Source organism: Rhopilema esculentum, chromosome 6 (assembly GCF_057945365.1).
Source record: "Rhopilema esculentum isolate cy_ngs chromosome 6, ASM5794536v1, whole genome shotgun sequence".
In the NCBI taxonomy this organism is placed as follows: Eukaryota; Metazoa; Cnidaria; class Scyphozoa; order Rhizostomeae; family Rhizostomatidae; genus Rhopilema; species Rhopilema esculentum.
The window spans coordinates 6,139,217-6,155,649 of NC_142820.1; the positions used below are offsets into that span (position 1 = coordinate 6,139,217).

General features: G+C 35.6%; 2 protein-coding genes across 2 annotated transcripts; both read left to right on the top strand.

Annotated features, from left to right (window-relative positions):
* The first annotated feature begins 860 nt into the window (after positions 1–860).
* Positions 861–2,888, top strand: LOC135686250 (metalloproteinase inhibitor 3). Its single transcript, XM_065202448.2, has 2 exons — positions 861–1,158; positions 1,504–2,888. The coding sequence occupies exons 1-2, from the start codon at positions 1,023–1,025 to the stop codon at positions 2,130–2,132; spliced, it is 765 nt and encodes a 254-aa protein (XP_065058520.2). The 5' UTR covers positions 861–1,022; the 3' UTR covers positions 2,133–2,888.
* A 4,010-nt stretch (positions 2,889–6,898) lies between these two features.
* LOC135686850 (synapsin-2) lies at positions 6,899–15,022 on the top strand. The gene is made up of 11 exons (XM_065203213.2): positions 6,899–7,673; positions 8,857–8,917; positions 9,308–9,399; positions 9,664–9,820; positions 11,159–11,248; positions 11,504–11,566; positions 11,680–11,822; positions 12,680–12,754; positions 13,278–13,380; positions 13,757–13,904; positions 14,327–15,022. The coding sequence occupies exons 1-11, from the start codon at positions 7,471–7,473 to the stop codon at positions 14,593–14,595; spliced, it is 1,404 nt and encodes a 467-aa protein (XP_065059285.2). The 5' UTR covers positions 6,899–7,470; the 3' UTR covers positions 14,596–15,022.
* The last annotated feature ends 1,411 nt before the right edge of the window (positions 15,023–16,433 follow it).

Below are 16,433 nucleotides of genomic sequence, written 5' to 3' on the forward strand. Positions count from 1 at the left end.
GTCCATATGCAAAGAAAGCGAGCCGAAGATTGACGCGTCTTTTTAGGCTTAAAAGATTGACCTCTATCATGAATGATGTTTACGATAGGTATAAGTTGGTAATTACAAGATTTTGACGTTTTCCTTAAATTTGCATTGACGTAGAATTTTTTAATTTGGATAACATAACCTGAAAAAGCATCATGAAATACCTTCAAATAAAAACATTACCAGTTTTCAATACGGCTCTGGGCTTGGTCGTCACCTCTACATATCACGCATGGCTTTCTCTTTTGGTCAACTGTGAAAAGTAGGTACAGAAACAAGAATCAAGATTCTGGCGAAACATATGTCTCTGTTTACACTTAAAAAACACCTGTAATCGATGTTCTAGATCTCATAACATGGATTGGCCTAATTCCTCGAGAGTTATTCATGCTATGGTCTAAAGGAGGGTGAGAGTTCGGAGGACGGGATCTTTCAATGGCTCTTTCATTGCTCTGGGATATGTTTTTTAAGAAGGAAGTTGAAATTGGTCATGGCTGTGGTTTATGAAATCGGTTATGAGAAAATTGCCCTAGAACCACTTAAAAATATTATTGATAGAGAACGTCGAAAATTGTAAGGACGACTTTAGATTCTACCCAAACAAGTTCGCGGGGAGCTCTCAGATCTTAGTTGAAGGATTATAACGGAAAATTGGTTTCAAATTTTGACAGGAAATGAATACAGCAATGTTGAGCATATTAAATACACCGAAACAAGCAAGTCTTAAAACATTCTAGATGGATTATCGGTAAAATGGCTTTCGCCACCAAAGATTAGCATGAGCCGCAACATATGATAAGCCTTGGTGTCACACAAAGTACTTAATTGATTGAGATGTGAAGTGCGCTAGAACAAACTCGTAGGCTACAGATACATAAAACGCGTTTGATGACAACTTAAGCCCGCCGTTTGCATCCTTACAAGTTGCAACAGGACGGTGAATTAATTACTCAAAGGGTTCTAGAGTGTGCTTCTAGTTGCTGTTGTCTCAAGATATGGCGAAAATGGGAATTCTATACAGCGCTTCAGTTTTCCTTTTAGTGTGCTTGTCCATTTTCAAGATCACTGAGTCGTGCAGTTGCTATCCTCGTCACTCTCAGGAAATTTTCTGTTCAAATTACACTGACATAGGTGAGGTGATACTTTATTTTATCTCATTCGAGTTGCCACTTATGTTATCAGAGTTTTTCAGGGAAACTTAGAAAGACACCAGAGGCAAATTTCGGTCATTTTGATTAAAGACAATCTTAATCAAACGTTGGTAACGTAATCAGATAAAGTATTAAGGTTTTGCATGCCTGGAAAGATTGTTGTTAGGGGAAAGGCCTCTTTATCTTACACTTTGTCGGTGCAAGTGTTTTGTCTGGAGCATTTTTTATCGATTTTTATCAATTGCCTTCAAGTCAATATCTTAAACAAAATTATTATGATGTCTTATGTTATAATAAATCTGCTTTTTCCACCCCACGATTTTAGTTATGAAGGCCGTGGTGTTGTCTGGAGGGAGCGAGCTAAAACAGAACCTCAGTAAAGATGACGAAGTTATTTTTGGCAAGAGTTACTACAATGCGTATATAACGAGAATCTTCAAAGGTGAAAGTGCCCTCAGGAAGCTACATGTGTTCAAAAATGATTCATTGTCCTTTAATAGACGCCATCATAAGGCTGTTTTATACACGCCATCGAATTCTGGGACATGTGGAGTGAAGCTAAAGAAAGGGGTCAAGTACTTGCTAAGTGCCAGCATCACAAGAGGAAGAATTGAGGTCAATACGTGCGACTGGATCGCACCCTTCCATGAAATTTCTAGGCAGCAAAGGATTGGAATTAATGGTGGATATGACTGTCAATGCCAGCTGAGGAAATGTCCACTCGGGAGACAATGCCGAATTTCTGACAATGAATGTGAGTGGACGGGTAGGTTTGTGACAAAGTTGCGAGACCTTCAATGTGATTTAAAGCATAGGATGTGCAAGAGATTGAAAGGGAAGTGTCTCTGGTTTGAAGATTCTTACTATGAACCTTGCGTCATGCAAAACTCTAGTCATATACCGGCTGATTCTGATGATCCTAAATATCCTTTAAAGAACCAACTTGTACCATAGATATTCTATCTATACTCTAGTCTTTGCTTTGCGGCGGGAAATTTCTATATAGGTATCAAACTTACTTAAATTATCCAACAGCTAAATTGTAAATGTAAGAGGACACTTGTTCCTCAAGTTGAAAAAAATTATGAGCATTTCTCTTGACATGATTTGCATCAACAACGAACAATGGCGGAAATATCAAGATAAGTTCTCTGTCATCTAGTCATCAAAATCCGATTTTCGAATTTTTTATCTTCTGATGACGGTTGTATTTGACAGGCAATATAAACCATTATAGTGTTCAAAAGCGCCGTATATTCGACTGTTGCAAAAATCAGAAGCTCGTTGCCTAGTCATTAAAATCATATTGTATTGTTCGCCTGAGGGTGTAAGGTATTTTGGTTTGCCTTCTTGGTAAACGATAACTGCCCCGCCCGCCGCAACCGGAACATGATAACTCTTGCCAGTTAACCCATGGCCGAATGGAGCGAAGTATATTAGCACGCGCTGACAGCGTCCAGGCAGTGGAGGAAATCTCTTTTTGCCATGCCCTTTTAGAACCTAACACCACAAACGAGCACTCTGCTAGCAAACGATTTGTGGTTCCAATAGATAAATTCGTTTTAGGATTTCCAGTTAGATTTTTAATGAAAGATCGCTCACGTACGTTAGTCCCATTGGGATCATAACATTATTTGTAACCGATTCATAGATTGTTTTACAATATCAATTATTAAAATATCTTTGTCATTTCCATTAGCCACAATCAAATGAGTTTTTATTTTGTGAACCCTAAAAGTGATGGCTCTAACCAGCTTGGTTCTTTGCCAGATAACAAACGAGATTTTCACACAGTACAGGACACCAGTGTAATATGGATACTACACCAGGGACCACTGATTAATGAATTCGTGGGTTAGGTTTTCAACATGCTAAAGCATAATCAGCAGTAGTTCAATGAATTTTAGAAGTATTATTCACACCTATTGCCTTCGCCTCAATATTTAATATCTTAATTTTGATTTGAAAAGGAAACCACCCACCAGGTGGTGTTTCAGAAATGATTCACGGTAGTGTTGCTACAGAACAAAGCCAGCCCTCTATAATTTCTCATGCTTCTTGATTAGCTTCTAGAACAAGTGAAGTTACGCATTAATAACGTGGTTTGGTTGAGTTGATAAAACAAGTTGGAAGGGTGAACTAAAGAATCATTTAACACAAACATGTGGGTTTTTTCATTGCGTGTAATCATGAAAACTTGATGAAAACTGTAAGTCCCAGTGCAAGGGCTGAGACAGCCGGGAGCTAGGATCCCCTCCTCCCACATCCACAAATTTCTTATGCCAGAAAGAAAGTTTCCAATCACCAGTGAAAGAAAAAATATCAAAGGTTTTGACAAGCCATTGTTTTGTCAAATGAAAGTCTTGGTGTAAATAACTCCTTTTATGTTATACATGAGGACATGAGAAATAGGGATACGTACTATACTGTACTATTGGATATGTCTTGCATGCAATGGTTGTATATTACTTATGGTATACTTATGGCATACATTGAAGAGGATGGGTACGGAATCAATGGGCATGTTTTGCAAACCCCAAATAGAAGCAATTGTCTTTTTCAATTTTTTAATTTTATAATTGAAGGTTTTTATAGGAAAATAAATCATATATTAGAAATTTCTGTTTTTTTATCTATAACATGCAGAAAAATAAATCGCATGAAAATTTCTTATTGTAAGCCAGAAAAATACGCCTTCCTTCAATAGAAAAAAGCATCATGAACATTCTATTTTGAGTTTATGCACTCGTAGCTGGCTTATGATATTGGGAAATAACAAGATTCTAGGAAACCAGTAGGTCTGTCTGTAAGGCTGAGTTCTTGGCTACTTAATTTAAATCCAGAAGTTCCATCAGCACTGCCTTACATCATTACTGGTTCACGGATAACCAGCCCATTATTCTACCAGGCTATGGTTTACACCAATCAGGAGTGTTTTCCAAATAGTTTATGAATACAAATTGGGAAAGTTGAATGTTACAGGAAAAAGTAGCAGCTGTTTTCATTTCAATTCTTTTTAATGCATCTAAAATTGAAATCATTCACCCTGCTTGGCATCACCAAAGGTGAGAAAAAACAGGAAGCTCACAAAATACACATCATCAAACTTTTTCTAAATAATTAGAACCTAATAGATTGTAGAAAATAATAACAAATGGTTCCATCAGTCCCACACCCTGACCTCTTACAAAACTTATTCAAAACTTCTGGTGTTCAAAATAATACCAAATATTTAAAATTGTATCTTTAACAATTAAGATAAGGTAAAGTAGGCAAGAACATAAGAGAAAACTTGGATCACCTTTCAGAAATCACCTTTCAATCAAACATGTTGATGTTTTCCTCTCAAATGTCAAAACTTTACAATGGAAATCTAAATATCAGCCCATGAAACAGTGAAAGATTGTAATATGCTGGCATGTGCACACAAAAGATTGCACGTTTTCCTTCACACTTGCACACATACACAAATCGTTATTTGCTCTCGCAGAAAAAAGATCTTGTTGATAATTGCCATGCTCTTAAGACTGGGCTGTCATTTCAAAGTGAAGAGGTTTACCACTTGACCTCTTGCATCAAGTTAAACAAACCAAAATAAACCAAAGGACTAACCTTTTAAATTCTTTAGGCTTTGGAATAAATTTGTCTGTGTACTCCTTACTCAACATAAATTGCTTCAGTTCTGTTGTGAGTACTGATCACTTTATCTGGAAAGCGAATAGCTACAACACGCTTCTTTTTCCGCCTGTCTGCATGAAATTATTGACCATTGCGGATACTCCCGCCAAAACCGAGCACCCTCGATATCAGAAGCAGAGTGCACTCTCCTCCACAGAGGCTACTGTATAGCAAGAAAGGGAGAGATTTGTGAAGCACTACTTCATTCAGTTCAAGCTCAAGGGGCCACAAGCCTGTGTGATGTATCAGTCTAAATGAATGGAAAGTCTGTTGATTAAAATTTGGTCAACTGCTTGTTATACCATTGCTATTTTATTTCTAACGGCTAAACTGACATATAACCGAAAGAATTCTTAGAATCTTAAAAAGAAGCCATAGGATGGCAACAAAAAACCTGCTTGGAACTGAAAAATTCGTTATCTGTAACGAATATCTAAAGCCTGCATTTAAGAACAGCGAATTGAATTGAATTCATACCGATGTCTATTGTGGTGGATCAGAAAAAATGATTATATATATATTATGCGTGCATTGGCCCACTAGTGGATCATTTTAGTAAAACTAAGCCAGTCGACCCTGCAAGACAGACTTCTTTATTCTTTGTATATTATGAATCAAATTTTGTATAAAGCGTCTAAAGTCTGTTTACAAATACGGTCTATCAATTGATTGTTTCATATACTGAAAAAATGAATGTGAACACCGCTTCACTCACACTGAGTTTACAAATATGAGCGTACTTTCTGTTTATTGTTTTCACATAAGTAGATTAACATTTAGTAGCTATAAATACAACTTATACAATCAACCGTTCAATTTTGAAACTTTGATTCAAAGATCAAATAAAGGGTTCTTGTTCATATGTCGCCAAGGGCTTTTTAATGTAGTCGACTACAGTTTGCAGAGGTCAATGTAAAGAGAAATTCGTTATTATTTAAAGTTACTTCATGTGCTTCAAAATGCAGGTACCAGGCAAAATCTGAGTTCAGGGTGTTCAGAAGTATGATCAAAGCGAGCAAGCCTTTTAGAATTATGATTATGATGATGATGATGATGATAATTAAAAATGTAAAACCATTTATCGAAAGCTCCGCCCATGCGAACATCGTATTATGAAATGTAATATGACGTAATCTCAAAAAATTATGCTCAATCTAAATGTCATGATTTTTGTCTCTCTACTAAAGGTTTTGAGGTACTTTTGTGTTTAAATGGCGGCTGAAACGTAACTCGCCATAAAACAGATGTCTCTAGGGCATATTTTTCAGCAATTACCTTATCCTATCGTGGAATGGAAGTCAATTTTTTGGAGAAGTCTACTTATCCAAGGGTCCCGCATTCCGGAAATTCTAGCTATCTTGCCCACAAAGCATGTGAATTTTGTTAGTATCATTTGCTCTACAGAGAGGATGCCAGTAGCTCGCATTGTCCAATCTAAAGACGGTGCTTTTTCCACTAAGCTGCAAAGTAAACCCTTTTATAAGAACCAGCTAATTTCTGTTGAGGCTTGAAGTTTTTACTTTTTTATAATTTGATGCTCGGATATTTAAAATGTCGTTCTTATTTAAAAACTGATTATCGTACAACTACGAACTTTAAATTGTATTTAAGACCAGCAAATAAAAGTTTTGCTAGAGAGAGGGACTGTTGATTAGCTGACAAGACCTGCTTTAGTTTGTCAATATAAGCGTAAATTTTCGAAAATAAATTGCTTTTTTCTTCTACTTTTCCATGTGTGGCTGGTCACATTCTTAGGCTGTTTTTATCATTTGGCAAATCGAGCCTTGGTATTCTTACAATGTGTGTTCTCGCGTGTAAAAGTGTAGAGAACTTCTTTGAAACATTGGTATTAAGAAACAAAGCATGAGAATCATGGCAAGCACAGCTGCGGAGATGTTTATGAAGTACAATAGCCCTTTGCCACCTGTTATAATCTTGTGTTTTTGTTTTGTTCTTTGGTGAAGAGCCTTGATCAAATTACAAAAAGTCGAGCATGACTCAATGATAAGATTCATCTTCACATCGACAAACTCTTCCTTGGTAAGATGTTGTCATGGCTAGGAAACCGATGTGTTAGTCATCTTCTCATGTTCACACCAGCTTCTTGTTGCCTTGCGACCGTCACAAAGATTTGCTTCTTGACGTTTGATGTTTGCAGTCTACTTTTCAAAATTACATCCGCATAAAACACAATAGACCTTGAGAGTGTGTGTCTGATCATGCGCACTCCATTGTCTGGCAGGTGCACAAACTCTGGGCGGTACTTGCTATTTCAAGGAACGTTAAGCAGAGATCATTTCTTGAGGAAAATAAAACGAACAAAATCTACGGTGAATGCCAACAATACATACTCACAATGAGACAAGATGGATCTAATGCTTGTTGTTCCACACTAATGTGCGGTGTTACCGAATTTAATTGATGTTTCTTTGCTGCAGCGATCGAACTTGTCTTGGTACGTTTTAGACCATTTCTATCAAAGTGGTTGGGAACTGATTTGAAGAATTAAAGACAAAATTAAACACTGCTGAAAGAAACGCTACCATAAGCTTGTTGCATTCGACATTTGCCATCTGTAATTGCAACAAAATTAAGTTGCATTTCCCAACGAAATATGTCGGGAATGATGGACAAATTTAGAAACCTATCCAAGGCTTTATCGAGTGACGAAGAGCATAAGGATGAATCATCTCACACGCCTTCCAAGTCTAGTGGTTTTTCATTATTATCGAAATTCGGTGTCTCAAATTCGAAAGAAAAGGAGACAGAAAGGAGGCACAAGATACTCCTAGTTGTGGATTCCCGTGAGAATGATTGGTGCGTATGATTATTCATAGCCTAATACTTAAGGCGTAAATGTGTGTTTTAACGCATAATTATCCGCGCATTGACTTGGTGAATCGCAGGTCAAAACATGATGCTCAGAATAACCCTTGTTCTATTTAAAAGTACAGTTTGAATTAAACTTTCTTTAAAATTTGTTGATGAATTAATATGCTTCTAAGCCTTGATTTATAAAACTAAGTGCGTGCAGATTGAAAGCTTACTCCGAAACTGACAGCAAAAATCATAATTTTAGGCATTATCCGATTTACTGTGTATCCCTTACCACGGGGTCATATTGCAGCCACAAAATCCCCTCCTTCACAAAATTACTCCTGAGTACTTCATTGCTATCATTTTGCACTGATGCAATTGGCCATTCCCTTGTCCCTGCAAATTTCCAGCAATTATCAAAGATTTGAAACTAAATCTAAACATTGACAGCAAACAAGGCTCGATGAATTAATAAACCTATTGTTAACTTGATTACTTTTTCAAAGCAAGGGACAGACAATGATTTGGAAATAGATAACAATTTTATTATTTGTATGGTAAATATTTTTATGATGGATTAAGATATTCAACAGGAAACAAATTATTTTATTTTACTTTTGTAGTGATTATAAAAGATAATTTTGAGTGAAAATTTGCTTTATGCAACAAATGCTGAAAATATTTTTCTTTTTAAAGATTTTCTCAAGTAACAAACGTTTTATATTGTTCAAGTTGTATCGAAAAATAATCTGCCAACTTTAAAATTGCATAACAAGAAAATTAAATGTTCTATAGATAGTTATAATATAAACAGGGGTTTTACCTACATTCCTGTTGAAATTGCTGGTGAGAAGGTTACTTACCTTCATTTCTAATAGACTTTGTAATTAATTGGTTGGCATTTATAGATTTTAGCTTTTTAAAAATTTACAAAAGTTTGCAATATTTTCCTCCTACCTTTCTGCTTCTATCGCCACAAAACAAACATATTCTTTGCAAATGACCTTAGTTTGTAGTTACTCCTTCATCTAATACAAAAGAAAGAACTCTTAATGAAATCCTTTTAGGGCTAAGACGAACTCATTTGTAAGTATTATTAATGTATTTTAAAAACCACTATACTTCATTAACTTCTTATGCAAACTAAGAAGTCGTTTTTGCTGATATTATGTATGTGTTACAGGGTAAAACTGGTAAAAGGCAAAACCCTACACGGAAATGCATTTGACGTCAGAGTAGAGCAAGTAAGTCTAGTTTTCATCAAGTCTATTTCAGTTTTATTTTCAATTTCTAACCAACTGTTTTGCATAGATTGGAGCCTTAAGTTGCATTGAGTAACGATTTTGTATTTTCTGCTGGATTTGCAGTTGCAGATTGTTAATCAATAACGCATTTAAAAAAGGATACTGAAGTACTGAAATTATTTGCTCGTCTGCTTTATGAACTATGATAGAGAACAATTAGCTTCTCGTGCGTTTAACCAAGGTTTTACCAAATGCCTATCCAAGGTTTTCAACTGTATGTTAAAAACACTTGAATGTCAATGCTTACTGGTGCCTATGAAACAGTCGTCATGAAATTTGATATCAAAGTCTACAAAATCTATGTCAACTGTCTCTTTTCGAATTCTAAAGGCCTCGTTTTCAGAGTTGAGTGTCGTCTCCTCCAACGAAAAAGGCGTTACTGTAAGCATGCGTGTGTTGAGAAATGGTGGCATCATATCGAGGTAAGCGGATTTGATTATTTAAGTGATGATACCCTTTTGTGTATAATCTAGTTTAACAATGGGGGCAAAGCTGTAAAACATCATTCAGATGTTGACAATTGAGTTTCTCCACAAATATTTTTCCTCACACTCACACGTTACAGTAAGGTAGTTAACTGTACACCTGTACAGGGTGCTTAATAAGGCGTCTAACTAAAGCCAAACAGCTTAGACTTGTAAAAGATTTCATTGAACAACAAATATAATCAATCAACTGTATTATAGGTCCTTTCGCCCTGATTTCGTACTACTGAGAGAGAGGATTCGTGGCGTTGAACCAACATCAGATGCTAGGAATTTCATTTTTGGGTTGATGCATGGAAACATCCCATCACTTAATTCACTCGAAGCAGTGTATAGCTTCATGGAGAAGCCACTAATGGTGCGTATCGGTTTCTGCTATCTGGCAAACAATGTTATTTGAGTGTGAGAAAGAGCAGTATGATAAAGTGAAGACGTGTGTAGTGTGTCTATATAGTTGCAAGCAAGAGTGCTGACGAAAGTTCAACTGTTTCTGAAATCGAATTGGTTTACACCAAGCTACTTGTACATTGCTTGGTTTATACCAAGGTACACCACCTCGAAATATGACATGTGAACTAATATTCAGCTTCCCTGAAATAAGCCCCTTAGATATGGTTTCAAGCAACTAACACGATCCAATTAATGCTTTCTGTCTGACTTGTCTGTAGGAGAGACACATGTTTACAAAGTATCAATAAATTGAATTTGTTAATTCTATTTTCATTCTGATTGATCAAAAGACTCATGTTTTCTGCATGAATAATTAAATCCTTTTTTAGAGAACCTTTGAGCTTTAGTCTTGTTATCGTAAGTTTGATAACAGTTAGGGTTTAACTGATGAAAATATAAAGTTTTCGCTATTCATAATTCAAACAAACTAGCATTTTAAGTATAATTGAATCACAAAGCAATTGAAAAATCATATTTGCTGGTATACTGGGATACACCAAAAGAATTTAATATTCCAGGCAACAGCGAATCCTTTGATGATTCAAAAAATGTAAGACAATATACTCGCTAAAACGTGTAGTGATTAGTCTAGTTGAATCAAATTGGTGTACTGTGGTTTCAACACAGTCAAAACTAATATTCAAGGTAGTTTGATATCAAAGGGATTATCGAAGATCTTGCAAGCATGTAACTGGGATCTGAAACGTCCACAAACACTGCTTTGTGATATGTTTAAAGATATGATTATTTTCGATCAAAAAACCACAATCCAGAAAAATGGTGGTCACATAGCCATCGACCGAAGAAATTAAAAACACAAAACATTGTTTGCCGCACCAAGGACGCACCATATTTCCATTGTTTCTGAGGAAAGTTTTAGAAGCTCTGGAAGAAGGCTAAACATTTTTCTACTGTCTAAATGTTTTAGAAAATGCCTCTACTGAACGGAATGGCAAACTTCATGATATGCAACATATACAAGTTGAAAAAGTTGATAGATGTTTGGGTCTGCCCACTCGAGCATGCTCGGGAAATGGTTGCCCTAGCAAAAAGCGTGCTGAAGCGTGAAAGGGCGAATCCTCTTTTACGCAAATGAAAATTATTTTTTTACATGATTGAACAAATAAATACCATGTACAATTGCTAGACAAATCTACCTTTGCCTTGTCTTTTGATGCAAAGTATGTGAGAGAGCTTTAGTTCCTCAACCGAATTTTTAGTTGGCTTTCATTCTTCTATTTGGCAGTATTCCCAATTGGCTCAAATTCAGAAAGCTGTTGGAAAGGACTCCTTCCCTTTAATTGACCAAACGTACTACCAGAGTTTCAATGAAATGGTAGGTCATCTTTGCTTATTGAATAATGTTTTGACAAATTTTGTCCAATGACCAATGACTCATATTATGGCCCTAAGCATACTCAAAAGGGACATATTTTTTACGTAGCGTTCCCCGTAGAGAGACTAGGCAATCTGTTGCATACTCGTCTGTGGCATAGTAGGTTTGATTTCACAGTCTATGCCAGTAAGAAAAGTATAGAAATAGGTTTGGCTTCAGTAAAGCTTTTACTAATTGTATTCACTTTTGTTCTAGATGCTTCCACCCACATTACCTGTGGTGGTGAAAGTCGGTAGTGCAAACAGTGGCTTTGGAAAGGTATAACATGCATTTAACAGAAACATGAAATATGCTTACCTGAAAAAAGCTTTCATTTAATTGTTAATCTTAAGAAAAAAATTTAATTTAATTGGATATTGCGATCTTTTAAGGTTTGCGTGGCAAGCCCGCGAGGATTTCAAGACGTTGCTAGCATAATTGCTGTTTCTGACACATATGCCACAACAGAACCATTTTTGGAAGGCAAATACGACATTCGAATTCAGAAGATCGGAAGAAGCTACAAAGTTTACAAGTATGTCATCAACAGAGCTCTTAAGTGTGACGTCATAAAAAGATATCTTTTTTAAAATTTTGATCTTTGACCACATAGCCTAAAAGGAAAACCATGAAACGCCCTCAAATATGGAAAATCAGTTAAATGTGTTAATTATTGAATGAGATATGGCCAACGAAAGATCTTATGTTTGTTAACGGACTACTGTTGTTTGGTTTGACCAAATTACGGTGATTCGATTGGAACGGCCTGTCATTTCCAGCACATTTGGCTGATTTGCAGATTAAGAAAAACTCTATGATGCTCATTGAGGTTATGTGACCAAAATTTAAGAATTCTTTTGTGACGTTGTCACTACATTAGCTTTTTATGAAATTACTATCCCAGTATGATAACTATGTTGTCGACATCTGCAAGTTTAGACTTCTAAAGGTACTAAGCCTTGACCTCTAATTCCATTGGTGCTCTGTTTCGTGTCTTTATGAATATATGGCCAAGTTAAAACTACCAATGTAAAATAAACACGTGTAATTGACGGTAGAAAAGAACTTTGGCACAAGGCTAGCAAATTTCCTTAGCAAATGGCCTAAACAATGTCACATCACATCAGCAGTATGAAAAGCTACCACAGCTGCTAGATAAGGGAAGTGTATACTGTTCGTGAAAAAAAGTTCCATTGAATCAGTTTAAATACAAACACAAAAGCGGAAAACCTGAGTTCTTAGATTTTTAAACTCTTTTCCGAGTACTTTGTCAAAATTTTGTTGAACTATCCCTAGCCATTGCGACTCTGATAAAGAATGGTTCTTCAAAGCAAGACGAAAATTGCAGAATGTTGAGAAGTGAATCATTTTCAAATATTACCCTCGTTACAGGCGAAGGTCTCTTTCTGATTCATGGAAAGCGAACACAGGGACTTCAGTGGTCGAGGAGATTGCCCTAACAGACAGGTTTGTGTTTTCCTCATCCTTGTATGGTGCAAAAGTTTAGAGCTTATTGCCAGTATCTTAACCTATATCCTTTAAGGATGTACCTCTTCAAAAAATGAAAAAAAGTTCTGGTTAATAAGTAGGAGATGTTAATAAATCTCTTCAAAATAAGCGGGAAAAAGGAAGTCAGGATCTTTGGCAGGAAAACTAATACAGAAGCAGAATCTTGTTTACTGATTAAATGTGATACATGAAAAGTTTGAATTATGCTCAATGTTGAACATTTCTTGTAAAAAATGAATTTTGCAATGCTATAAAACCAATGCACATTGCGGTGGTTGAAAACTTGATTATGCAGCCAAACCAAACGTTTATGTGATAAGCAAAAATAGCTTTGAACTTTTGGATTAATTTTCGCTATCGAAAATAAAACCTGAAAAAGCAACTAATATAACTTACACTGATTGCAAACAGGCGGCTAATTGAAGAAGTGATTTAAAGAAAATTTCTGGCTATGACACTTTTATTTGTTGGCTCTTTAAAGGTACAAACAGTGGGCAGATGAATGCAGCAAACTTTTTGGAGGTGTTGATGTAATATGCGTTGAAGCAATACATACAAAGAATAACACAGAAAAGATAATCGAGGTAATACATAGCAGAAGTTTTGCCTGTAGTGTCACTGTTAATAGTTGAACTTTCAAAGACATATCCATTGTGCCAAAGCCAAACAGCTACTATAAATCAAATGTGAATGGAATTCTGTGCCAAAAACTATACTGCTTCCTGCTGAGGTCATATAAACTGAAATAGTACCAAAAAGCAGGTAATCTATGCTGAGAATCGATGTTTTTATTCTCTGGATAAAAGGCTCAGGTGTTTTTAACGTTTTCCTTACTTCTATTTGGTTCAAACTTTTAATTGCATCTAAACTAACAAAATGACAACTACGGACAATTTAGAGCACAAGTAAGTTTAGGTATAAATATGATTGACATCAATGTTGATGCAATTTTGCTTCTAGGTGACAGACACAGGCATGACCGGCAGCACAGATCAAATAAAAGAAAATATGAAGCTCATAGTGGATCTTGTAATCAAGAAAATGGAAGAACTTTTCCATCCTCACCTTGAAAGGGACATAAATAGCACGACATCAGCAGTCCTATCAGGTAAATGTTATTCTTAAACCTGTTTATATATTAATAATAATAATACTAATAATAATAATAATAATAGTAATAATAATAATAATACAAATATTTACAGAGGAAGGCCTCAGTCACTCAAGGGTGCATTTCATAAGGGTCCTCTAAATCTGTGCATAGTTAAGTAAGATTGTGCATAGTTATTGAATCTGTGCATTATTAAGTAAGATTTTTCGGAATGCGAGAAGAATAAAATAGGATGAGTAATTCTGTGAAATGACAAAATACTTTGAAGCAGACATCGTGGCTTTATCCTCGATGCAGGAGTGTCTGATTTCAAAAGGGTTTAGTCTTCTACATACTATTCGGTAAACAGTGTTACTTCTGCCAGATTTTTTTTACATGATTGATACAAAATTGGAAAAAAAATTGTTATGGTTTTCTAGAAGCGATGAACGTTATTGGCGGCGCTGCATCGCCCCATAAAGTGAGACCAAACGAACGGCCAGCAACAGCAGATCCGGTGACACGTGAGAATCTTGTGCCAAATGGAGTGCCTATGCGAAAAGCTACGAGTCAAGAAACTCTAAATGTAAAAGACAAAAGCACATCGAAAGCGGAAACGGCATCAATGAGCGGCAGTTCCCCATCCACCCCCAAATCAACAAGACGAAGCTCTTTAGCTGGCAGATTTCTCAGTGCTATCACAGATTAAACATACAACGAACGAAAAGAACAGGCCTAAATAATGTAATTTTTAAACTGTCTATTTTTTTCATCGATGGCGGCTTTTATATCTCCTGTCACTTCGAAATCAATGTTGAAGATAAACATTTGATCAAAGTTGTCACTTAGAGAAAACGTTTACCAAATTTCATTTCAGCTTGCTTCATTTAAATTGAAATATAAGTAAAGAATTTTAAATGTAGTATTATAATAAAAAATAACGTTTATTGTAAACAGTCGAGTAAAATTAGCGAGGAAAAGACTCTTTTTAACGTGTGGGCCTATAGCGCAAAGAACACAGTACTGTTTCTCAAGAAAGCCAATACATGTTTCTTTGATAAAAAACCGACCCCTGAAATGTCAAAAAAATCATAGTACTGCCATGCTGTGCTATGCCATGCTATGTTATGCTATGCTATCCTTTGCTATGCTATGCTATGCTATGCTTTGCTATGCTATGCTATGCTATGCTATGCTATGCTATGCTTTGCTATGCTATGCTCTGCTATGCTATGCTATGCTATGCTATGCTATGCTATGCTATGCTATGCTATGCTATGCTATGCTATGCTATGCTATGCTATGCTATGCTATGCTATGCTATGCTATGCTATGCTATGCTATGCTATGCTATGCTATGCTATGCTATGCTATGCTATGCTATGCTATGCTATGCTATGCTATGTAAAGTGTAATGTTATGTTGTTATTTTAAGTTATGTTATGTTAAGTAATGTTTACGTTACATTGTGTCTTGTTATGCTTTGCTATGTTTTGTTTTGTTATGTAATGTTGTGTAACCTATGTTGCGTTAGCTGTCTGATGCTATGTTGCTTCATGCTGTTTGTAGAAGATTTTGTTCATTGTTGACGTCTTTGTAAACCCCGTTTGAAGCGATTGAATTGAGCTAGATTTGATAAGCGATACAAATACAAAATTAAGAATCAAAATGTCTCGACTTTTGGAATTTAAAGCAAATATGCACCTAGTGTCGTAGATAGGGAATTTCGTAGAAGGGGCAAAAAACTAAATAAGCATTTTCAATTTTCATGAATCTGAACATAACATAGCTACATTAGAACTGAAATAAGCAGAAGATAAAGTTTTACCGTTTATTTAAAATCTAATGTATATCATACTAGTTGAAGATTTTCTGGTCTTCTTCTCCTAAAAAAGACGTCTTTGAGTATCATATAATACTAAAAAAAATTGCCAATCTGATTCAGAACAACGGAAGAAATTTTTCTATCAGACTTTAAAATAATTTATCTTCAAATTTAACACTTAGATAGAAAATACACAACCAAGTTTACTCCTTTCGAATACCTAAACCTACGCATTGACACTGGATTGAGATTGGCACGTCAAGTTTGAATCTAACATTGAAGCTTCAAACATTTGATAAAACTGAGGGTCTCTCAACAAACCATTCGTAGGTATCTGCTTATTTTAATTCAGGTTCAGTGCACGTCTACAACAAACAACGATCTTCTCTGTTACAAACAATGTAACTTGAGAACTAAACTGCCTTAATGTTTACAAGTACTTTGAAAACATCATTACAATGATTTTCAAAATTTCCTTAAAAATATCTTGCAATGTTTAATTGTTGTAAGTACATGAAAATTAGGCAACCGCTCTTTACAATCTGTGAAGTAAAAGTTTCTTAGTAGTTTGCCCATAAACAGGGAGAATGTGCTAGACCTTGTTAGAAACGAAGTCTAACATCACTGAAGTAAAATCATTTTCCTCATACTAATTACTGATGTTTTACTGCATCGATGTAACTAACTATAGCCTGTGAATTTTAGATACCTAAAAAATCGTT

Coding starts and splice junctions, on each gene's coding strand:
- LOC135686250 (XM_065202448.2), top strand. CDS start 1,023: ATGGCGAAAATGGGAATTCTATACAGCGCTTCAGTTTTCCTTTTAGTG. Junction 1,159..1,503: donor TTCAAATTACACTGACATAG/GTGAGGTGATAC, acceptor CCACGATTTTAG/TTATGAAGGCCGTGGTGTTG.
- LOC135686850 (XM_065203213.2), top strand. CDS start 7,471: ATGTCGGGAATGATGGACAAATTTAGAAACCTATCCAAGGCTTTATCG. Junction 9,400..9,663: donor AATGGTGGCATCATATCGAG/GTAAGCGGATTT, acceptor ACTGTATTATAG/GTCCTTTCGCCCTGATTTCG. Junction 11,249..11,503: donor ACCAGAGTTTCAATGAAATG/GTAGGTCATCTT, acceptor CTTTTGTTCTAG/ATGCTTCCACCCACATTACC.